Below are 24321 nucleotides of genomic sequence, written 5' to 3'. Positions count from 1 at the left end.
TGTCAAATCAGAAACAGGATTGTGTCAAAGGTCATGTCAAACCTGGACATCTAAATGTCTCAATTAAAGAGCAGAGATACTGTAGAGCAAATGCAACCATACAGATTGGACAAAATTACAAGCAAATTACATGATAGAGCTTTAAGTTGATGATTGACAATATATATTTTTGTTTTAACCTTTTGTCCTTTAGGGCCTAGATCCCCCACAATGCCTGGTTTTCCCTCTTCTCCCTATGATAGAAAAGAAGGAAACATGTCATCATCACCCAGCAGACATCCAGTCATTAAACAGCGGCTCTGTAGGTACAGTAAGATGGCTGACCTCTTCACCGCTTGGCCCAGGCTTTCCCTGCGTCCCCTGGGAGCCCTGTGACCCTGCTTCTCCTTTTGGCCCCTCAGTCCCCTGCCGTCCCTGAAGGCCTCGTGCTCCCTGTCTTACCAGGAAGGAGATGTGATCCAGTCAGTTATTTCTCTGTGAGTTAAATGTGCATGTTTGCAGGCGGTTTTCTGTCATCTTTTATTAATTCCCTTCCCATGATTGTGTTTTGTGCTTACATCCTCCTAATACTGTACGATCCATTGTGCTAGTATGAAACCTACTGTATTTTGTAGTAACGTTACCTTTTTATTGAGTTAAAAAAGTAGTTTGACCTCATACCTAGTAAATACAATAGAAATGTATCTGCCTGGCTAATACAGATCAATGTACACTGTTCCTGTAATAACAACCACAGACCTGGTTGCCTTTTGCTCCAGTATTCCCTTCTTCTCCAGATGGTCCAGGAGCACCCTAGATACCACACACAGGAACCATAAACGATGAGTTTAAGTGACTGATTTAAATAGAGCAGGTCACTGGCGGGCAGAAACTTTCATCTTTTTAATGTTTTTTTCATAAAATAATGACCTATTTTATACTTTGTCATTTGACAGCATTGCACAAAAGTAGAGTGAATAGCCAATCTACAAGCTTATACTGTAGATTGGCTATTTTTAGCTATTTTTGAAAGTCTTTGCGTATAATGAATGACGTGTCAAAATAGGGATTAGGGACGTCAGGTTTTAAAGTATTAAGTCTGTCTGTGGGTTTTATGGAAATTTAACCAATGAAAAGTATTAACAAGAAGTAGGTCAGGAGAGGCTTATAGTCGGTATCAGCCGATATCACGGGAGTTTGTCCCCATTACGATGCGCTAGACCCCTGGGAGATGAATTGCTGAGGTGGACAAGTTATTTTTTCAGTTTCCTGAAAAGTAACAGTGGACATACAAGGTTCCCATCCGACAGCGACGATATGCTGATATGAATCACAAATTGAAGTCAAAAACACTTTATTTGCCATGTTCAATAATCTGTCAGTGTTGTCCCCAAAGCCTCCAACAAACCTGCTGTCCGTCCAGTCCTGGTGGACCAGCGTCACCTGCAGGCCCACGTGTGCCCTACAAAAGAAGAATACTCCTCAATGACAAGCAAGGTTTGAATACAGTAGCTCTCAATCTCAACAACAGGAACCTATAGCATCCCTATTCTGGGGCGAATGTTCAGAAAAGAGTAGCAGATCTACAAACTCACAAGCGTTGCGTTGCTGCGACGCCTTGTGAGCTTGTAGACCAGCTATTTTCAGTGAAGTGTAGAGGGAAATGCTAGCGGACTTAGCATAGAGCCCTGGGGGAGTACATAGGGTTAGTGGATGTACAGTATGTATCACTCAGACAAAATCATGTGTTACCTGCTGTCCCTTTTCTCCAGTGTGACCCATCAATCCATTTTGCCCAGTTGGGCCCTGATGAAGAAAACCCTAGCATTATACGCAGACACTAAAAAATATTATTATTCATTTTTAAACTATAATCAATGTGCACGCTTTACCAAATGTAAAACTGTACAGCAGTTAATATTTGATTTAGATTATGGTGAAACAGAGAAAGGTGAAAAGTACCCACTCACTGGAAACCCAATTGGTCCGACGGGGCCTGTTGGCCCCGGAGGCCCCTGGCTCCCTGGGGGGCCAGGATTTCCCAAGCCACCGTCTGGACCTGGCTGACCTGTTGGGCCCTGGAACCATTCAGAAAAGAAACTAAAGACACCTTTCAGGGCACACCTTACAGTAGAAAACAGCATTTCGCTCCCAATACCATTTTTATGCTCTATTAAACTCAGCCAAGATCTCTACTGAAGTTATCAGCTTATTAAAGACCGTTGCTCTTTAAAGTGAATAATCTACATATTGGTGTAATTTAAGTGATGCTTGTCCTGTAAAATGCTTTGCCAACATGGATTTACAGCACTTTAAAATGAAACTTATGCATTTTATACATAGAACCCATGTCCTGCCAGAGGTAATAAAGAATATTAAATGTTTCTATTTCTTACAAGGGGTCCCCGAACACCTTTAGGTCCAATCTCTCCTTGACGTCCCTGAGATGAAATGAGAGAAGATAATGTGAAACTGGACTAGCTCTGGTCCAGAGCTAGAGGTTAGAAGGAGTTCTCCTTCTAACGCTACGGACAAGAGCTAGACTCCTTCTAACAGCTCTGTGGTTAATGACTCATTTATCATCAACCTCTTGTTGACTTCTTCACTGATCACTTTCTCACCTGAGGTCCTGGAGGTCCCCTCTCACCAGGGGAGCCTGGCAAACCCTGTGAATAATAATCATCATCATCATCATCATCATCATCATCATCATGTTACAATGGTAAAAAGTCTGTTACGAACAGCAACAACAAAACAATGTTCCTGCCCAGATAGGCCAGATCTTTTGTCTTGTTTTGAAGTCATTTCTACACAGTACACAGTGTATAGCATGGCATGACAGATGGGAAAGGGAGAAATATTCAACTCAGAAATATTCAACTCAGAAATATTCAACGCAAATACTCACTGGAGGCCCAATCTTTCCTCGCAGACCAGGAGATCCTCTGATACCAGCTCCCCCCTTCAAGCAGACAGACAGACAGACAGACAGACAGACAGACAGACAGAAAATAGAAATAAATTCAATTTGAAATAAAATGCACTCATAACCAGAATATACCCAGTAGTCAGTAAGGGCCCTATCTTGCATGCCGCTTTACACCTTATCATTCAACTAGCCGATCTGCATTGAGCTTGTAGATTGGCTATTAACTCATTCACTGCCTCTGACGTAATTGACGTAATTAACCAATACCGCCACTGATGTAAAAAAACGAAAAAAACGTTTTTCTTTTTTCAAATTTGACCCAAAGACCAAGGAGATATGATTTTTCGAAGATCTAGACTCCCATCCACTTCCTTGTTAACTTAAAACTTAAAAATTCTGTATCTCGGCTCCTGAGTACTTTTTTTTTTTCAATGAAAAATCTCTGGCAGTGGGCAAACGCGGAAAGCAATAATTGTGGCAGTGAATGAGTTAAAAAATGGCAAAAACGTTTCGGGATATGGGATAAGGTGGCATGCAAGATAAGGCCCTAAGAGCTTAATCCTTTGCGTGTCCTTGAGAGACAGATAGATTGGCTTTAATCTGTCAGGTGTGAGGTGCACTAGCTTAGCATTTTGCATGGGAGAAAACACTCAACATCTGTATGAAGGAAACAGTTCTACAGTACCATCTACTCCTGCTTCACGACTGACTGAACCATGCCACCATCTACTCCTGCTTCACGACTGACTGAACCATGCCACCATCTACTCCTGCTTCACGACTGACTGAACCATGCCACGCTCTCTGGATTAAAATGTAGATTCTGGCAGAGCTATACAATATCAAACAAAATAGGGCTTATATAAAACGATAGTTCCCACCCCTGTGAAAGCAAAACACTGTGAAAGCAGTGTAGATGTTGGTTGAGTGCAAAGATTTGCATGTCAAAGTTGAACTGTATGTGAAGGAATTGTGGCTTCATTCGACTAAATTGAATTATCGCTGTGAATAATGCTGTGTATGACCAGGCCTCACGCAATAAGGGATCAAGTGGTGGAAAGTAACTTAGTACTGTACGTAAAATGTTGAGGTATTTTTGAGCGGTGTAGCCGCTCCTATAAGTGGGTTTGGGACCGTCGTGATAAGACCGTCGTGAAAATTTGTCTTTCGCTGTACTGTGATTGTCTGACTCTATTCACACCCTTTGCTCAGTACTGTGATTGGCTAGCGAGACGCATGATGAAATTAATAACATATAGCTCCTCGCACTTAAAAAAAATAACCTTTTTTTAAGTGAGCTTGTTGTTGCTAAATAACACCGCTCACTTCACACTGGGTGTGATTTTTGGGCGGTGCAACCGCCCCTATAAGTGAGGTTTGGACATCGATCCAAATTGCACCCCCCCAACCCTGCGCTGTGATTGGCCACCAGTGTACCCCCCTAACCCTGCACTGTGATTGGCCACCATGACTCTATTCAGGACTGTGATTGGCTAGAAACGCATGACACATGTGCATAGCCCTAAAAATAGGACTATGCACTTTAAGTGACACCCTTAGCCCAGTATTGTGATTAGCTAGCAAGACACCGCCCACTTCACACTGGATGTGATTTTTAGCGGCGCTAGCCGCTCTATACCTTTAGATCCGCTCTATACCTTTAGGTATAGAGCGGATCCTGCTCTATACCTGACTTTGTCCGTGTTCACCGTCAACGCTCTGATTGGTCAGACCCGTCAACGCTCTGATTGGTCAGACCCGTCAACGCTCTGATTGGTCAGACCCGTCAACGCTCTGATTGGTCAGACCCGTCAACGCTCTGATTGGTCAGACCCGTCAACGTTCTGATTGGTCAGACCCGTCAACAAAGTGATTGGTCAAGCTTCACGTGACACATGGCTATAAACACATTATAAACACATATCGATGACAAAATGTATCAAAGGCGCCGCTACCTTCACACAGGGTGTGATTTTTACTTTACTGGAGTATTTCCAATTTTCAGTACTTTTACTGCCGCGATGCAACGCATTGTGAGCTTGTAGATCTGCTATTTTAAAAATATTTTAATATCTTTTATACATTTAAAAGTTATGAAATGGGACATTCTGCGTAATGAGTAATTTCCACCTTTGGTAGTTTAAGTGCATTTTTATACCAATACATTTTCAATTCCGGACTTTTACGTGCAACTTTTACTTAAGTAAAAATTGATCATGCCTTACCCTCTGCCCCATATGACCTGGCCTCCCGGTCAGGCCCAGTGCTCCAGGGTAACCCTGTGAGGAGTTGACATTTCACATGTTAACAATTCATCCTGGTTGAACAGAAGCATTAGCACTTCTTTCAACCTGCCTGGAGCACCAAACGGGTAGGTTTACCAAAACTTACCAATTCTATTCCGTCTGAAAGAAAATAACTAAATTGGCTGTAATCTTGCACATTTTATGGCAAGATTTAGAAAAACAACGTCATAAAATGTTTTGTCAATTATTTGTTGTACTACTTAAACATTTTAATGCAGTAAATGCGCTAAAGCTTATAGTATAATTTCTTTGATTGAGATTAACTCTTAACAGACCCTGGTAAGAAAGTAGCATTCTGGCAAAAATGAAAGTGGCAACCACACAATATACAACAATGTACAGTACAAGAAGGTCACTTACATACATGCCCACTGGCCCCTGAGGGCCAACCACACCTGCTTTCCCAGTGAGACCCTTCGATGGAGAAGTTAAGAGAAGTGATTAATATTCAATATAAAACTGATGCTGCATGTGAGTCAATAAAGTATGTGTACAGTACCTGAACTGAATATAATTTATGGGTTAAAAAAACAAGTTTGGTGAATGACACCTGTACACTTTCCTGGCTGTACAGCCTGAATCTGCAGTAGTCTAGTCATCCATAAGAGGGGATAGAACCACATTTTATCAAAGTAATTCTCATTTAATTCAATGGATGGTTCATTTTGTTTTTACGGCGTGGCTCTGTAAGACACTACAAATGGGTCTGTCTGTCTGTCTGTCTGTGTCTACCCAGGTGTCATGTTTCCATCACTGCCGATTGGAGCTGGAGTCAATAAATACTTGTGAATAGTGCAGCAGAGTCATTTGTTCAGGGAATGAATGCCAATTGTAACCTTTCAACTAAAGACAAAAGCCAGACGTTTAGTGTGTGTTAGTGGGTATTTGTCCAGTGGTAAGGGTACTTAAGACGCTTAAAAAAGGTGTCTGAATACCATACCAACAGGGTTCAAATCTACTTACCCTCTCACCAGGTGGTCCAGTGATTCCATCTTTGCCTGGCTTTCCTAGTGGGCCCTATTGGAGGCAAAAACAAATGAAGTCAATATGCATACTTAAGAATAAGAATTGAATTGAATTAAACTAAGAAAATGAAAAAATTGGATTACTGTCATCCCAAAAATGTAAAAACCTACAGTACCTGAGCACCCAGGGGTCCTCTCTGCCCGGGACCACCACCCACACCAGGATGTCCCTAAATGTCAACATACAAATACACATAAACTTGACTTCATATTTTAGGTAGATTAGATCAGTGGTTCTCAAACATTTTCATATCAAGGCCACGGACCCCCAATTGAAACGATTTTATGCCAGGGAGGGCAGGGACCTCAATAAGATAAGATCATGTGTCTACTTCTGTCAACATTATTCAAAAATGGCTGATCTACAAGCTCACAACGTGTCGCATCGCAACGTGTCATGAGATTGTAGATAGGCTATTTTCAAACAGCCGAAAAATAAAATAGGATTTAAGTGTTTAAACTGTTCCTCATTTTCTCAAGAACAACCACTTTGAGAACCACCCAAATAGATTAATAGAAAGATGTTTCATAGAAGCAGTCATTTCAGGATTCCATCATAAATTTTCACCACAATTCCAACATCTTTTATTGAGCTGTGAGAGTACCAGTAGGTCATTTGTTTTGGTAGCCAATCAATGTTGAGCACACTGGAATAAGACGATTAGCACCGTGAAAGTAAAAAAGAAAAAAAAACAAAGAAAAGAAAATGCACAGCATTTGACACGCAGCGTGTTACTGTAGAGTGACCTTGTTTGTACCAGAATACGAGAGTTGTGCCAAAAGCCCAGGAGCCGAGCACATTTATGGGGTCACGTACACATACGGGTTGATTGTTCTTCAGACAGAAATGAGAGATCATTGGCTGCTGAATGTCACAGACACCAGAGAATGCCGAGCAAATCAAACCGGTTTGATTAAGTCTTAATTTTAGCGGCCGATAACGCCGCTCTGACAGTCATTGAGGGTGTCACACTAAACAACAGAAGGTCAGATGCAGTGGTGGAAAGTAACTAAGTACATTTACTTAAGTACTGTACTTAAGAACAATTTTGAGGTATTTGTACTTTACTTGAGTATTTACAATTTCCAATACTTTTACTTCTACTCCACTACGTCTCAGAGGCAAATATTGTACTTTTACTCTACTACATTTATTTGAAAACTTTAGTTACTAGTTACTTTTCAGATATAAAGGGATGATGTAAAGAAACATACATTACCCGACGCGTTGTGAGCTTGTAGATCTGCTATTTTCAAATATTTAGTACTTTTACTTTTGGTACTTTAAGTACATTTTTATGCCAATACTTTTGTACTTTTACTCAAGTAAAATTAAATTGAATTCTGGACTTTTACTTGTAACAGAGTATTTTTATATTGCAGTATTGGTACTTTTACTTAAGTAAAGAATTTGAGTACTTTTTCCACCACTAGTCAGATGCAGACCAGAGAGAGGGAGAGATAGATAGATAGACAGACAGACAGAGACAGACAGAGAAACAGAGAGATCTTTGGTCAACAGGACATTTGCTAAAGGCCCCGGCAGAGAGAGTGGGAAATGCTTCTTACCTCATAAACATTTTAATGGTGACCTATTATGCCTTGTTTGACATTTACAAGCTCATATAAAAAGGAGTGTGGCAATGCTGCCCACCCTCATTGTCATCCACAGGCAAAATGTTACACACAGGGCCAATCAACCTGCCACTGAACAGACACTGACCTTCTTGATTTATTAGAATGGTTTATGTGCATGACATAAATGTATAATGTACTGTATGTCCTTATCTACGTTGTTTGTTTTGTTTGTTAGGGTCTTTTTTTAAGGAAGAAATGAATGAACTTATTCTGCTTTTTGATTTTTATTAAACCTATTAGCCAGGAGATCACCTTGACGTCATGTATTCGTTTTTCAAGCATAACCTGGCCAAGGAATGGCAGCATCAAAGAACAAGATTCAGACAACATGTGTTAAAATGTGCTAAAAGAATACATACAACAGTGCAATCATTGAAAAGTGTATATTAGGCTTGGTTATGTAAAGCAGAAACAGATCCCAATGATGTCATCCTAAAAGCCAAGCAGTTTTAGCTTGCTCTGCAGAGCAAACAGTCCAAACAGAATGAGCATTATTTATTTGCCTAATTCAACTTCAACTTTGAGAATAGACTGAAAAACCAAGTCCCCTGAGAAATGTACTGTAGGCACACAAACAGGATGGAAACAAGCCAAGTGTGTACTTGTAAATGAAAGTGCACCAATGACTATAGTGGCAAATACACGATGTTTGGCAGAAAGCACACGCAAACAGTTCCAGTTCTCTGACAGAACGCGCACACACACACACACACACACACACACACACACACACGGGTCGGTTCCTCATTTATATAAATTTGCATTCTGCGTGGGTGTGCATAAGAATAAACATCCAGCCCAGCCCGTACATGCCAAGTATAAACATCCAACACATGGTCTCTCAGTGCTGGATAGAGAGTAGTCTAAAAAGACAGCAGTGAATGTATTAATGAAGTAACACAACACTGAACTAGAACAGCGTTCTAGTTCTCCGCCAGGCTGGGTTGCCTAGCCAGGACTGTGTCAGTCGTGGGTTACAGGATGCTGAGGGGGTAGCATTTCAACTATATACAGTGCAACTTTACACATTTGTGCCACTCCTATGGGCAGTAGTGAAAGTGCGTTTGGAGGTGCGCTCTATAGAGGCCCCTCAACATGTGAGGGGCCTCTCTGGTACTTCCACCCCACACTCGTTCTCCTACGTGAAAACAGCTTGTTCTCCTACGTAAAACCTTGACATTGACCAACTGCGGCAATTCAACACTGTGAATCACTTCCACTTCCGCGAGGTCCAACTACAGCCACAAATACATACATACCTAGAAGATGACCCCCAATGCACAGGACCCACACTGTTATTGGCTGATCATTGGGCTAATGAATTTGCAGCTTTAGTCTACCAAGTATGGACCAATGAGCGGAGCACCAGTCCACTTTTGCATGGCACTAAGTGGACTAAGTGGATGAGTGAGTGCTCTACATGCAATAATAAATATGTCATATAATGTTACTCTACAGTCAATCTTATTGGTTAAAGGTATGTTACTCACTCTGTCTCCTTTTGGTCCGGGGCTGCCACCTGAACCAAGACCACCCTGCACATTGAACAAACAACATATATAATATAGCATTAGCATCGTATTAACATTCTAAAACACATTACACCAGAGAAAACACATAAATGAGAATTATTGTGGTATAGGTAAGTAAAATATGTGTAGTACAATGGAAAAGTATGAGTCATAAAATGGGAACCTGTGTACCAGGCTTTCCTTCTGCTCCCTCAATCCCAACATGTCCCCTAAAACCCTGCAAAAACAGACAAACACACAAACATCAAAAGGTCCCCTAAAGCCCTGCAATAACAAAAAACACACAATCTTCCTATGCATTTTAAGTAGAGGATTTTCAGTGTTCAACATTCAATGGCAATGCACCACATACAGTATGAATATTATGGCTCATAAATATCACATAAATAAGAGTTTCATCATCAGGACTGAACATTCTTCCATGATAGTTGTGCCTTGTTATTTCCTTTGTGCCATCATCATACTGAAATGTCAATTACAGTTTTCATTAAATAAAATACTCTCTAAAAAGATTTTCTAGAGTAGACCTTTATAGGAATCCTGCACATACAGTGGTACATCAAATACATTGTCAACCATCAAACTCATAAAGCACTTTGTGATTCACATTCTTTCATAGTGATTGTCTGAGGGCTTTTTGTGTCATTTCTTACCGGCATTCCAGGTGAACCAAACATCCCAGTAAGTCCAGTGCGACCCTGGAAATAGACATAAGAAGCCAGCAAACAAACTGTATCATTTGAAGAGTTTTGTTTAAAAATGAGACATAATCCATTTGAAAAAGATGTGACATATGCTCTCACAAAATGTTTTAAATGTTCAAATTAATCAATGAAACTTGACCTTGTGTATGTATTGTAACAACATTACAAAAAATTACAACAATACACCTTTTACACCAGACTAAATAGACTTAGCAGACTTAACGATTCTGGTCCAAAACAGATAAAGCATTTCATAAATCTATTGTATGATGAAGTTACCCTGGGTCCTTTGGATCCTGCCTTCCCAGGAGCACCCAGAGCACCCCTATTGCCCTTCAACATAAACAAAAGCCAAGAGTTAACGAAGATTATGAGCATGCCAGAAAAAATATCAAATATTATGCATGAGTAGTAGATTGCATAAAAATGTCTCCAGTGGTATAACTTGTTTTTCTGAATTTGCTGATAAGCAATTTTCCCCTCATAAAGCACAGTATGGTTTCCAAATCTCTGCGAGAAGCCTATAATGATCTATGGCTTTTAATGGAGCCAGCTGTGCCAGTCGTTTCTTTTTATGACTCATGATGCTTGCTTTGTGTTTTGTATTTTGCAGCACTTTGTAACTTCATGAAGTGGCAAATTATTATTATCCTTCTTTAGCAAAGATCATCATAAGTATGAAGACTTGTAAATCCTCCATAAAGTGAGCAGACTGTGTTGGCTTGGCAGATGAACATGGGTGCATGGTCTGTTATCAGGGTCAAGCATGCATGTGTGAATGATAATAGCTCTGGTTTATTGTTAATCACTTGACCAGACAGGAATAAACTCTGACCTTTGGCCCCTCCTTCCCCACTCCTCCCTGGAGGCCCGCCTCACCATCTTCACCCTGGAAAAGGACAAATTGCAGAGAAACTAATATATGAAAAAACGTACAAAAAAAAATCCAACAATTCAGCCATGAACTACGCAACATGGTGGTCGGCCATACTTTGTCGTATGATGGTGTCATATAGGGAAAATAGCCAATGTAGATTTTCAATAATGACATGCCCAAATAAGGATGCCAGGTTTATAGTGGTTAAGGCCCAATATTGGCATACTGGTGAGAAACTGTCATGGCTATGTTCTTTTGGCCCCTAAAAGTACAGCGAGTCGTCCAATCTCATATTCATATTCAGAAAAAAGTGTCAAGAGTTGCAGTTTCAAGAAAGGGGTAAAGAATAGAGAAAGAAAGCAACATTCCCTGTTCACAGTCACCGACCTTGCTGGAGCTGAGGACGCTTATTGCTATGGATACCATAACCAACATTGTTGTTCATAATTGACCAAACGTGTCACAGAGGCCACTATGGAGTGATAACTTCCTCCACTGTGTTTGACATGGAGTCACAGCGTTGCTATGTATGTAAATGTTATGTTCTATCTGTACCTGTACGTCTATGACTCAACTAGTTGAGAGAACAATAAGGGCATTAGTACGTTGTTATATCATCTGTACCTGTTTTCCTTGTGGCCCGGGTTGTCCTCTGACCCCTAGGAGACCGATAGGGCCTTGCTCACCCCTGTACCCTTGACGACCCATAATTCCTGGAGCACCCTGTAGGCCCTACGTACAAAGTAAAAAATCATGAATTTGAACTACAAATTTCAGTCCAAAGTTCCACATTGAAAAAAGGTTACCGCACCTCGAGTTTAGTGCTGTAGAATAAAATGCATTTCAGAAAGCTGTTTGCAGTGGTGTAAAGTAACTAAGTACATGTACTCAAGTACTGCACTACATGCACTTTTGAGGAATATTTACTTTACTGGAGTGTTTCCAATGTTCAATACTTTCACTTCTACTCTTACTTCTATTTCAGAGGCAAATATTGTACTTTTACTCCACAACAATTATTTGAAAACGTTACTTTTTTGATTATTATTTGACTATTATTACATTTAAACTTTGGCTATTTGAAAATATACGATCTACAAACTCACAATGTGCCACTTTGTGACGTGTTGTGAGCTTGTAGATCTGCTATTTTCAAAGTATTTTTATACATTTGGAACGTGTGAAATGGAACATTCTGCATAATGACTACTTTTACTTTCAGTACTTTTAAGTATATTTTAATTTTATTTCTGCATTGTGGTATTTGTACTTTTACTTAAGTACAAAATGTGAGTGCTTCTTCCACCACTGGCTGTTTGTTATTTAGTCGTTACAAAGTACTGTATTTATATTCCTACCCCGTCCCCTTTGGGTCCAGTGACGCCTCGGTCCCCATCCAGTCCTCTGGGACCCTAGACATTGAAAATACACATCAGACAATCATGATAACAAAAGCCTCACTGTGATGTTTTACACACTCTAAACATAACTTGAAAGCAAAGAGTTCAAATGTCAAGAATGTCTCACCATGAGCAACGTCTTACATCGTTTCTACAAAGAAATACTAACAATGGGGTGCATTCCAAATACATCCTGCAGGTTCAAGTTTGGTTCAAGAACTATGTTGCATTAATGCCCTTTCTCTACCCTCTTTTCACTGTCTGCACTGAGTATTTACAGTAACAAAGCAGCATTACCTTAAAACAATCCTTTAAAAAATAAACATTTCAGAATGAAGGCTGTAACATTAAACTTACTGTGTCGGCTCGAAACCCTTTTAGGCCAGGCATTCCATTCAATCCCTGAAACACAGTTTTGGTGAGAGAATGAAGAGAGATTTGAAACAACAACATGCTTCTCTCATGACGGTGAAGGAGGACAGATTATATACAGTATAACTCAATGAATGAAGCATGGTACAGTAGAATTCGCACTCAGATTCACACTTGGTACGGATGAAAAAAAAGACTGAATATCAAAAGAGGAATCAAAGTTCTGCACTCATAGATTAAACTTTTCTGTCTTTTAATTAAACATTCAGTGGAAGAAAGCCCACGTACCATTGCTAAATTTAGGGTGTTTGGGGTGTTTGATGTTTACTCAGAGGGATGATATTAAAAACGTACATGTGCACAAATTCAAAGCATAAATAGACATCAATTGGTCATTTGGTAGAAAGAATATTGTTTACTGTTAAAGGTAGGTAAAATGGGGACACCTGGTGGACTCAACAGTGAACATTCTTTTATGTCAACAGGGAATAATCCATCAAATCCGGTTGTTACTTTCATCCTTATGGACATCACATCACACAGAACCAGAGGTTTGTAAATGCAATGGAAACAGCGTCTGGCAGCATATGATATGATATGATATGATATGAATGGGTAAGAAGTCAACTTAAAGAGTGGAACAGTCAATAATATGAGCCATATGGAGAAAAATCTTTAGATAGTCTTTATTGCTCCACAGTAGCAATAATTCAAACAACAAAACAGCCACTGGGACCTTTAATTTACATGATTCAGATACTCAAACGGCTCTGTGCTGAAAGCAGGTTCACTTGAAGGGCATCTGTTGTGATTTAGAATTCTCTGTCGTGATCCTAAAAGCTCTCCTCTGTTAAAAGGAAGTGACTGGTGCACTGCTCATACAGTTGAATTACAAGTCTGTAAGCAAGTGCGAGCTTGGAGAACAAGATGACACTAAGGTAGTGTCACATGATCTGTTCTCAAGTTTAACTAGAAAAAGTGCTCCTCGGAGCACAGGTCTCCGCCAGGTCAGGTACGTTATTGTGGCCTCCTGGTGGCGCTATAATAGGCCAATGTGAAAAGGGTGCCATTTGTTCAAGGGCTTTTCACTGCAATCGGACACTGCATTCATGATTTGAGGCATTTTGTTCCAAAAATGTGTTTTGCAAAATTAGACCGCGCTATAACAGGCCAATGTAAAAAGGGTGGCATTTCGTCCTCGGCCAAATAGAAATGTGTGTGTGAAATTCCAATAGCAAGCCAATCTTAGGCAATCAGGATGGAATATGGGAAATCGGAAAAATCCGTGTTGATCACATGACTACAGTATAGAGATACTGTGTACCGATTTGTGTGATGTTTGGACAAAATCTGTAGGAGTAGTATCAATAAATGTGTTTTGCACATATCGGCCTCCTGGTGGCGCTATAACAGGCCAATCTGAAAAATTTGGGCCAGAGGTTCTGAATTGGCATCCAGGGAGTGTGCGTGCACAGTCTCTCAGCGGCCGGGCCAACGATGCCAGAGATTAGCTGCTAACGGACGGACAGGACGGACGGACGGACGGACGGACGGACGGACGGACGGACGGACGGAGGGTAAAACATACTCTCGCGGAGACAATAAACACACACGCACAGAGAATATATACAGTACCTTTGCACAAGTCAGACAAGATAAGATAGGAATAGGATTAGATAGAAAACATGATGGTCTCTCAAGCAGATGACAGTTGTACATCCACATTGACATCATTTACTAGGGAATACAGTATCCTGATAAAGAGGAAGAGCACCTGGTATCAGAAACATCTATATGCTAAAGGACTGATTATATTGCGGACTCGTGAATAGTTCTGATTATACTACAATTTGGTATCTGCAGATGCACACGCTTTCAAGAGCAACACATGATGCACCCAAAACAAGGTGTAATCAGATTACCTTCTTCCGGACAACTGAAGGAATTGTGACATGGCAAGAAGCCATTGTGAGAAGCAATGTACTGTCCTAGGATGCTCTATCTTGAGTCAATGTTTTCTGTGCAATCCTGTTATACTCTGAAGACTTAGGCTAAGATGCTAATGCACTCTTAAGCAAAGCTTTGAGAAGTCTTTTTTTATTCAGGTGTCTATTCTGTTCTGCTTGTATACCATTTAAAAAACCTGCCAACTAACATCTATTCAAGTTTAGGTTTAAGATAATACAGCGGGTAGCGACTGATCTCCTCACTCAACCTCTGCTCAAACAAAGTGACAATTTTTATTTTCTAGCACGTATGCTAAAAAATCTGGGATGCACGCAGATGTCCCCACGGACATGAGATGGTGATGAAATGTGTCATGCAGACCCTAGCTGGCCCACGTGGCTATGCATATCTTTATGCTTACACAGCTTAAGAGTGAGTATAATTATACGATTATGCACAGATACTAGGATGTGGGCCAAGCCACAGGGATAATTACAACAGCATCAAAATGTATCCTAGGGCATGACGGCATTATGAAGTATATAAAACATGAAATTACAATTGACTATGGTAACTTCCTAAAGTCTATTCACAAGAGGCTGCGATCCTATTTTAAGCCCATGACACATTACAGTTGCGTGCACCAGTGCACCACAGAGTTCCACACACGATAAGCAATAAACATACTAAAGAGTCTGAGAATAAATGAAGGCCACAACTTTGCCGGTACTAATAAAACAACAGTGATGTACCTGGGTTTGGAGCACAAAAATAGTCCTAGCAACTGCCCTATTGGTTAAACCTGGGGGCCCCTTCTGAATTGTTGTGCTATGACTCCTGTAAGCATTTGTTTTTGTTATGAGGTTCTGGTCTGACTTTAATGTTGCGTTGTAGAGTTCTGGGAAATCAGAGACACACAAATAAGTTTCCCCTCCATTTCAATTAGAATTCTCTACCTCAACTCAGCCAGGGATGTCAAGTGTAGGAAGATTTAGAGGGAAAGGGGTTATTGTCCTAAACGAGGTATTCTTTTTAAGGGGTAAAAAGAAACATAGCTCTTCATAGCATTCAGAACAGATGCACATTGTAGATGACAGATCCACTGCAGACTCACCATGGCTCCTTCAATGCCTGGAAATCCTTTTGTTCCCATGGGCCCTATTGCACCCTATTAAAAGAAAGCAAGGACATGACTCAGTGTAGTTTTAGTGTAATTTCAGTGTAATTTTGTGTGAAAGGACTTTGTGAAAGGACTTTGTGAAAGGACTTTGATCCAAATGTAATTTAGGAGATTATTATAGTATAACTTACTGCATCCCCTTTTGAACCAGATGGGCCATCATTACCTGGATGTCCCTGAGAACAATACAACAATCAATGTCATAGAAAGAACAGCCAGCAGGATTCAAATTGCATGTCGATGTGTGTCAGTGTTGAATTGCACATCTTGCTTGTAACAATGAAAATGTAACACAATGCAACCTAATCTCCAGATGTTTATTACAAATCATCATAAACCATGATAAGCAATTATCATGGTGATGACTTGACTTTTAGTCACATGGATAATTTAATTTCTTTTTCAAGTTATAATTTTAAATTTTGTTTGAAAACTTTGAAATTGTTTGCCTATAATTACATGCCCAAAATATGGACACCACAGTTAACGTATGCTTCTACTTACATTCACACATGTACTGTAATTCCTACATCACCAATACAGTGAGGAGTGCAAGGGAGACAGCCACAATACCCAGACAATAGCAGCAATAAGACATTTCAGACTCTAGGATCATGCATATTAAACTCTAAGAGAAGAAGAATGGGAAAAAATGTTGATCTTCACCCCAGCTGTTCCATAACAAGACCACAGGGAGCAAATTATTGCTGCTGGCACTACCAGTTAGTGGTCAATAACCCTCTCCCATACTGTCCATATCAAACACTAACCAGTTAGAAGCTGACTCACCAGTAAAACATTTACTAGCCCCATGTCAACAGTCATGGTCAAGGTCGGTGTAATGAGGTGAGCCGCTGCTTACAGACTGGCCACACACTACTTGCCTTGGCTTCAATGGGGTTTTCTTTGTGTTTTAGCCGTGCTCAAACCTCAGCATTCAGGCTTCTTTATCGACTTCAAGCCATCTACAACAGTGTTTGTCTGTAGGTACGTATATCCCCTGAAAAGTGGACCAATCACAGCTCACGCTACGAGCATGGCATTACAAAACATAACCACCTCTGGTCACGAGCTAAGTGCAGTCTGCACAACCAGGAAATATCTGGTTTCTCGACGAATCTCTTAGTTACAATATTATACTTTTGTGCTTATTGGTGAAGTTGTAAAGATCATTATTTTCCTTTGGCCAGAGGAAGGCCATCACACTAGTCAACATGGCCACAAGCAGCCAGTTTGTCAAAGCGGGGACGATGACATCCCGATTTGTCCTGTATACTGCAGTTTCGCCACTGTACACACTGCATTGTTGTTTGTGCAGCTTTGTTCACAAATTTTAACTGCAGACACAGTATCTCAGTATCGATAGCTACAGAATAGATGGAGTGGTCAGGTTGTTATTAGACTCTATGGCGTCTAGTTTGAGGGCTGTACACAACCACATTCGGCCGAATAATACTCAAGTAGTGATTTATCTGAGTTCCAAGGAGGAACTAATGAAATGTCCTATAAGTATTGTGAGCAGAAAACATCGCTGTACAGAGCCCCAGAAGTGAAATAGTGTTGTTTTTGTTTAAAGTCATGGGAACGTCTATGCTGTATGTGTTGGGGCCATGACTGAATAACATGTGGGAATGAGATGTGTATATTGTGGCAATGACTTAATGAAGGTGTGCACGCGAGATCCATATGTTGTGGCCACAAGTTAATTACTTGTGGAAATGAGATCCATATGTGGTTGTGTCAGCAATATCCTACTGACTAATGACAGTTTTGTCTCTTTGAAAAAGATCATGTCTCTTTTTCCTATTATTTGGAGGGGGTCATGTTTCCTCAGCCCTATGTTCCCTCAGTCCTATGTTCCCTCAGTCCTATGTTCCCTCAATTTAGGGTTAAGCTTGGGGTTAGGGGTTAGGGGTTAGGATTGGGGGTGTTAGTTGAGGGAACATAGGGCTGACGGCTGAGGGAACATACGTGGACTCCCATTTTGAGAACCATAGTTCGTGTTAGTAGTCTTACCTGGGGCCCTCGAGGTCCAGGTGATCCTCTCTCTCCTGGCAATCCTGCCGGGCCCTAGTGGGGATACAGGAAACACAATAACCAGGTTGCCTGGTGGGTTTGACATTCACTGAGCATGTTGCTGCTGATGATGTTGCTAGTTCCTATTGATCAGTGTAATAAAAGGTAAAATGGGGGACATACTGCAGGGCCTCGATGACCTCGTCGACCAGCTGGTCCTGGATCTCCCTACGAAGGATGCAGGAAACAATGTTAAACAAGGATTTTGTGATGATGAGGATGTGGTGCCCTTGTGTGTTATTTCACCCATTTGAGCCAACATAAAATGATGGTATGCTGTAAGCTAAAGAGTTAGCCGATGGTGGATAATATCTTTATTGTTATGAAACTCTCCATATGGACTCACCTCAGAACCATTGGCCCCCTGTGGTCCAATCATACCAGTGGCCCCTGGAGCACCCTGTATATTCACATATGGAAAATAAGCACATGAACACTAGCATCCCTATTCTGGGCAAGTAGTAATAGCTATAATAAAAGCTAAACATTCTGCAAAAACTTTCTACAAGCTCACAACGTGTGGCAGCGGTGGCCTAGTGGTTAGAGGGGCGGCCTTGATACCGGAAGGTCCCTAGTTCGATTCCCCAATTCATCAAATCAATCATGAATCACCCTTGAGCAAGGCTTCCATGCAGGGTCCGGCTGGAAACAAGTTTCGTACTTAGTCCGACACCCTGGGTAAACAACAAACTTTGCTTTGCTTTGCTTTGTCACAGCATGACATCTGATGTGAGTCTGTTGATCTGCTATTTTCTCTACTTGACATATAACAAAGTATATAGGGTTTGAGTGGTTAAACTACAGTGTTTCTTCCCATCTCTTCTCACCAGTCAGTAATACAGCAGCATGTGACTACAATGCAGTGAATATGGTACTGTATGGCAGCACATTGTGACTACAATGCAGTGAATATGGTACTGTATGGCAGCACATTGTGACTACAATGCAGTGAATATGGTACTGTATGGCAGCACATTGTGACTACAATGCAGTGAATATCGTACGGTATGGCAGCACATTGTGACTACAATGCAGTGAATATGAAGTTGGTATTTATCTACATCGGATGCATACTCACAACTGGTCCATGTGGACCCATCTGTCCGTCATATCCAGCATCTCCCTGGTTGACACACATTAATAGAGTTCAACAGGCAGCAGTCAAAATATTAATGGGAGGAATTACGACCACATGAATGAAGAGGATGACCAACAATACTAGAGATGGAACGAAAGTGAATCATTGATGGATGTTGACAGTTATCCCTTTTGTTGTGTGACTCAATCCTTTTCAATGGACGTTCTGTAAAAAGTTCAGTCAGCACGCAGTGGCGTACTTACCGATGAATGATATGGATGAAATCACCATCTCTGGTGAGGAGGTACATTACCTGTGGCCCTGGAGACCCCTGAGATCCCTGGACGCCTCTATTGCCAAGCGGACCCTGGAAGAACAAACTGAGGTTTAAAAGATATTGAGATACAAAATAAAAAAAACAAATAAAAAGAAAATAATATATCCACAGGTTTTTAAAAGGTGTGGAATAAAAGTATCACCCCACACACAAAATATACACAGATTGTGATGTAATCATTGTAATAGTACTGACGGACAGTACATTTATGTTCTGTTCACCTATGTAAGCTGACGGATGCCATTTTGTGTGCTTGTATACGGTACTTTTACAATCATGCATTTTAAATGTTGCAAAATACATAATTGGTGCCTTATAGACGTGACGGGGAAATTGCAAACCTTATGCAACAGAGGTGTTGTAAAAGTGTGGTCTATTGTGACGTCGGCGATGTCAATGGCACTGAATGAGTTAAGTCACATGTATTTAACAGCAAACAGGTTTATTATTATTAAGTCCATTGGTCCAAAAATGTTATAATAAATACCAAAATGAAATAAATAAAATCGACACAAAAAACACAATGGTATAAATAAAAAATACAATTAAGAATAAAAAAAGAATACAATTAAATAAAAAAATGCATTTATTTACTGTATTTCATTGTGGTATTTATTATTTGGACCAATGGACTTTGGTCCATTGGCTATTGTGATGTCCTACACAGAGCATGTAAGTAAACAAACTTCACTATATTCTTCAGGGAGACCATGATGAAAATATATGAAAATGTTCTCAATAACATGTGATCCTTACTGTAGGGCCATCGGGTCCAGTTTGTCCTTGTTCCCCTTTAGAACCCTGGAGAAGAAACAAGCTTTATGTAACCATTAAAATACAGAGTTTGTTCTTTACTGCCATCATGAGAGGCACAATGCAGATGCAATTGCTATGACCATTCACATTTTAAGATTAAACGCAGACTACCTTTCAAGCCACTAGATGGCAATGTCATCACACCTTTCATTTACAGCTCAATTACCGCTCAAAGTGAGGGACAGAGAGCGGGTTCAGTGCTTCTTAAAGGAGGAGGAGAGGGTTAGATTCTTCACAATCTGTTTGGATGTGTAAAGATCTGTACTAACCTTCTTCCCAGCCCTGCCTTGGACCCCACATGGTCCTGGTTCACCAGGAAAGCCCTGTAGTTCAAGGCAAGATACAGAAGAAAATGTATCATTACTATTTTATTATTATTATTATCATAAACAAGACAACAGCAATCCCATGGAATCTATTGCAAATTGTTGTTCTCCATTATTGTGACTAATCTTTTTCAGCAATGCTGTGCTCCGCTCTCATTCATTCATTCAGATACAGACAGTCACACCTTGTAAATGCTAGCACCACCCCTGTCTTCTACTACTGTACCACAGAGCAGAGTCACTGGGCCAGTTGTGGGATCAAGTGTCTTGCTCAAGAGTCTCAAGGACAGGCGAGTAGGAAAAGCATAGTGTGTGTGTCTCATTCATTTCTCTTCCCTAGTTGTTGACCATCAGTGACCATCGGGTTTGAAGTTCCTTCTCTACGTATCCGTATGTACAGTATTCATTCATTCATTCATCTGTACAGTAGTATACTGATGTCATTCAGTGGTTCCCAAACCTTTTAGCTGCCCGGGATCCAAACTAGTGATAATATTTCACTTACTTAGTAAGGTATTTTTTTCAAATGACAATTCCTTGATTTTTTTAAATTAATAAGTTATTTTGAAAAAATGTTTTGATTTATTTTATTTTTTTGTAGAAAACAAAAACATTTTTTTGGATATTTACTCACGACCCATAAAAATGGGTCCGCGACCGAAAATGGGTCTTGACTCACAGTTTGGGAACCATTGATGTAATTCATCTGTACACTATGTCATGATGTCATGTTTTTAATATTGCTGAGGTTTCCCACAGTAGTGCTATGGTTATTAGATGTGATGAGCTGAGCTATGCTATGATACATTGGCATTTAACAAATCATGTGGCCATGACCAAATAACGGGGAACATCTGAAGCTTGCTAGTCATGCTACAGTACTTGCTATAACTAGAAGCTCGCCCCCGCTACGCGGGGGCTCGCGTCTAGCCCGCGGCCACGCCCACGTAGCGCCCGCGGCCACTTGGCAACTCATATAAGTGGCGTAGCGTCATGAGGGTCAGTGGGGCCGTGGCTCGGTCAGTGAAGACCCTGTAGTGCGGATGATATGTGGCATAGAGGGGCAGATTGTAAATCCCCAGAGGAAACATCCGTGGGCTACCATTGGTTCAGCGATGTGTGGGGTCGCCCTGCGGCCCCTCCTCCTCCACCAATGTGCAGTATTGAGAGCCCTGACGTCACAACAATTGGAGCGATGGGCACTGCACTGTGGTTGGTTAGGGTACACCTAGGGCCCAGGTAGAACTCAGTTAAAGCCTGCATGGGCAAACCCAGGTAGGACCCGCCTTGGTCCCACATAAACATGGGTAGTTGGGGCCCACCTAAGGGCCAGGTAGAAGCTACTTATAGCCTGCATGGGCATCGCAGTTGGGACTGAAGTGGATGCCGCTGACATTGCTGACATGGGGTCCATATGGTTTAGCCCACCTTGAAACCATATGGGAACTACGCTGGCATGCTGGCTGTAATGCAAACGCTGCATCATACCTGCAGTGTGTAGTTTGATGTTGTGTGTGTAGCAGATATACCTGCAGTGTGTAGATCAATGTCCATATGAAAGTCAATGCCCAGCAGTGTTTTTTTTCCCCAGCAGAGTTTCTAGTGTCTCTGTCTCTCTCTGGAAGAGGTTGCACATGAACTCTGCAGCCGCACTGAGGCGCTCCAACACAAACACTCTGACATTAAGCTGCTTCACACAACAAACATCAGCACGACACTGCTGTTTGTCCAAAAGACACAATATCTCCTCTCCCACCGACGTCATGTGTTCATTGATCGACAGCCGTACAGACTCCTTTTGACACATTTTACCTCGTTTATCCAGCTCTCACTGACTCATCGGGCTGTTATTTTGCTGCGATCAAGTCAACGATGTGAGAGATTAGCTATCACAGACGGACGGACAGGGGGTGAAACATAGTCTTGCGCCATGCCTTTCGGCCTGGCGGAGACAATAAAAAAAGGAAAGTAAAGGAAATGAGCATTTCTGCAACAAAAGTAGTCAACAAACTATACTATGAAAACATGGGCCACATTGTCAAAGAATGTAAGAAAGAGGCAGTCATGTAGAAAATAGCCGATCTACAAGCTTACAAAGCCTCTCAACGTGAGGCGTTTTGAGCTTGTAGATCGGCTATTTTCACAATATGTACTTGTGGAACGGAGTCAAACAGAATGGGGGGGTCCCCAGATCAAGTACGTTTATTTGGGGGGGGGGGGGGGCGGCGTGAAAGGGTTGATAAGCACTGCTGTAATCGGAGCGAAATTATCTGAAATTACTACATGACCATAATGCAGCCTAACATGCGTTGCACGGGGCGGTCCTGCCATTACGTTAGTTACTGTAGTTGCTGTGGAGCTACATAGTTCTCCAGAAGACACACACAAACATACACCATCTACAATGGACTAACTGAGCAGCAATATTGACATTCACCACACGAACGTGCATTGTTGACAAAGTGATTGCACAGCCGCTGCAGGCATGACAACCACGTTAGCGTTAGCGACATGGCAGCTATCACAGCGCCCTGTCCGTCGTTGCTGGGACTAACTGTGATGGCTACAGCAGTAACAGCAAGCTGTCTGCGATGCCATTGTCTGGAGACTGCTCTTAGCGTGACACGACCAATGAGAGTGAGCGCTGTAGTTGTTGCTAAGATACGGTGGCGTCTCTGCCCCATAGCTTGTAGATCTCTCACGCATGATTGGCGTAGGCTGCGTTGCCAGGTCTGACTGTTTGTATAAGCGATTTTGGGCTTATTTGGGTGCACTTTTGGGCTCGTTTCCATAGACCACGGCAGCGCTTATTTATTTCCCGTGACCGATGTGGCAAAAAAAGTGCAAAACGAACCATCCGGAAGTAAATTGCGAGATGAAATATATAGCACTTTTTGATTATTAGAGAAGGAGACACATGTGAAGGTTGAAAATGAAAGGTAGGAGATTATATAGTTTTTCATGAGGGATTTTTGTAGCAAGTTGTGAGAGAATTGGGCCACTCCTGTGGGCGGGGGGCTGATTAGAACCATTGGGGTTTGAAAGGAGACGCTCTCTGTTTGAGTGATAAGATGTGTTATTCAGGGTTGTTAATGCATGGCATACTGCCTGAATCCATGTTATCCGTCCTGTTAGTGCCAGTAGTCAAAAACTAAACTGGTAAATTAACTAGCATGAAAAATTATAGACCAATTCCACTGGCGAGCATACTGTCCAAGGTATTAGAAGGTATCCTCATGGAAAGGCTCAACGAATACATACAAGAAAACTGCTGACATTCAATTTGGTTTTAAGAAAAAAACATGGCACTGATTTATTCACTGTAAGGTCAGTCAGTACAGAAGATGTAATAGTAGCCTACTATATGTATGTGTTTCTTGGATCCATCGCAAGCTTTTGATCGTATCAACCACGATAAACTGTCTTAAAGCTACAAGAGCGAGGTGTCCCCTCGTATTTAATAATCTGTACAGTAGTATGATGTCATTAATCTGTACAGTAGTATGATGTCATTCATCTGTACAGTAATATGATGTCATTCATCTGTACAGTAATATGATGTCATTCATCTGTACAGTAATATGATGTCATTCATCTGTACAGTAATATGATGTCATTCATCTGTACAGTGGTATGATGTCATTCATCTGTACAGTAATATGATGTCATTCATCTGTACAGTAATATGATGTCATTCATCTGTACAGTGGTATGATGTCATTCATCTGTACAGTAATATGATGTCATTCATCTTTACAGTAATATGATGTCATTCATCTGTACAGTGGTATGATGTCAT

The 24321-nt window shown here is 41.1% G+C and overlaps 1 protein-coding gene across 1 annotated transcript in view; it reads right to left on the bottom strand.

Moving 5' to 3' along the window:
• LOC311044096 (uncharacterized protein) overlaps window positions 1-24321 on the bottom strand; it is an 86807-nt gene that overhangs the window by 14914 nt on the left and 47572 nt on the right. The window contains exons 14-43 of the mRNA XM_084055517.1: window positions 20466-20519; window positions 20137-20181; window positions 19357-19410; window positions 19044-19088; window positions 18312-18365; window positions 18089-18133; window positions 17906-17959; window positions 16021-16065; window positions 15824-15877; window positions 12748-12792; window positions 12349-12402; window positions 11615-11722; window positions 10949-11002; window positions 10393-10446; window positions 10063-10107; window positions 9573-9626; window positions 9368-9412; window positions 6356-6409; window positions 6178-6231; window positions 5575-5628; window positions 5134-5187; window positions 2888-2941; window positions 2601-2645; window positions 2376-2420; window positions 1950-2057; window positions 1732-1785; window positions 1388-1441; window positions 739-792; window positions 325-432; window positions 180-233 (exon numbers count right to left, since the gene is read on the bottom strand). Coding sequence (XP_083911643.1) covers window positions 180-233; window positions 325-432; window positions 739-792; window positions 1388-1441; window positions 1732-1785; window positions 1950-2057; window positions 2376-2420; window positions 2601-2645; window positions 2888-2941; window positions 5134-5187; window positions 5575-5628; window positions 6178-6231; window positions 6356-6409; window positions 9368-9412; window positions 9573-9626; window positions 10063-10107; window positions 10393-10446; window positions 10949-11002; window positions 11615-11722; window positions 12349-12402; window positions 12748-12792; window positions 15824-15877; window positions 16021-16065; window positions 17906-17959; window positions 18089-18133; window positions 18312-18365; window positions 19044-19088; window positions 19357-19410; window positions 20137-20181; window positions 20466-20519 — 1701 coding nt within the window. The remainder of the gene's footprint in view (window positions 1-179; window positions 234-324; window positions 433-738; window positions 793-1387; window positions 1442-1731; window positions 1786-1949; window positions 2058-2375; window positions 2421-2600; window positions 2646-2887; window positions 2942-5133; window positions 5188-5574; window positions 5629-6177; window positions 6232-6355; window positions 6410-9367; window positions 9413-9572; window positions 9627-10062; window positions 10108-10392; window positions 10447-10948; window positions 11003-11614; window positions 11723-12348; window positions 12403-12747; window positions 12793-15823; window positions 15878-16020; window positions 16066-17905; window positions 17960-18088; window positions 18134-18311; window positions 18366-19043; window positions 19089-19356; window positions 19411-20136; window positions 20182-20465; window positions 20520-24321) is intronic.

This window comes from Gymnoscopelus microlampas (genome assembly GCF_963454915.1).
Source record: "Gymnoscopelus microlampas genome assembly, chromosome: 4".
Lineage (NCBI taxonomy): Eukaryota > Metazoa > Chordata > Actinopteri > Myctophiformes > Myctophidae > Gymnoscopelus > Gymnoscopelus microlampas.
This window is presented reverse-complemented; position numbering and strand designations above follow the sequence as displayed.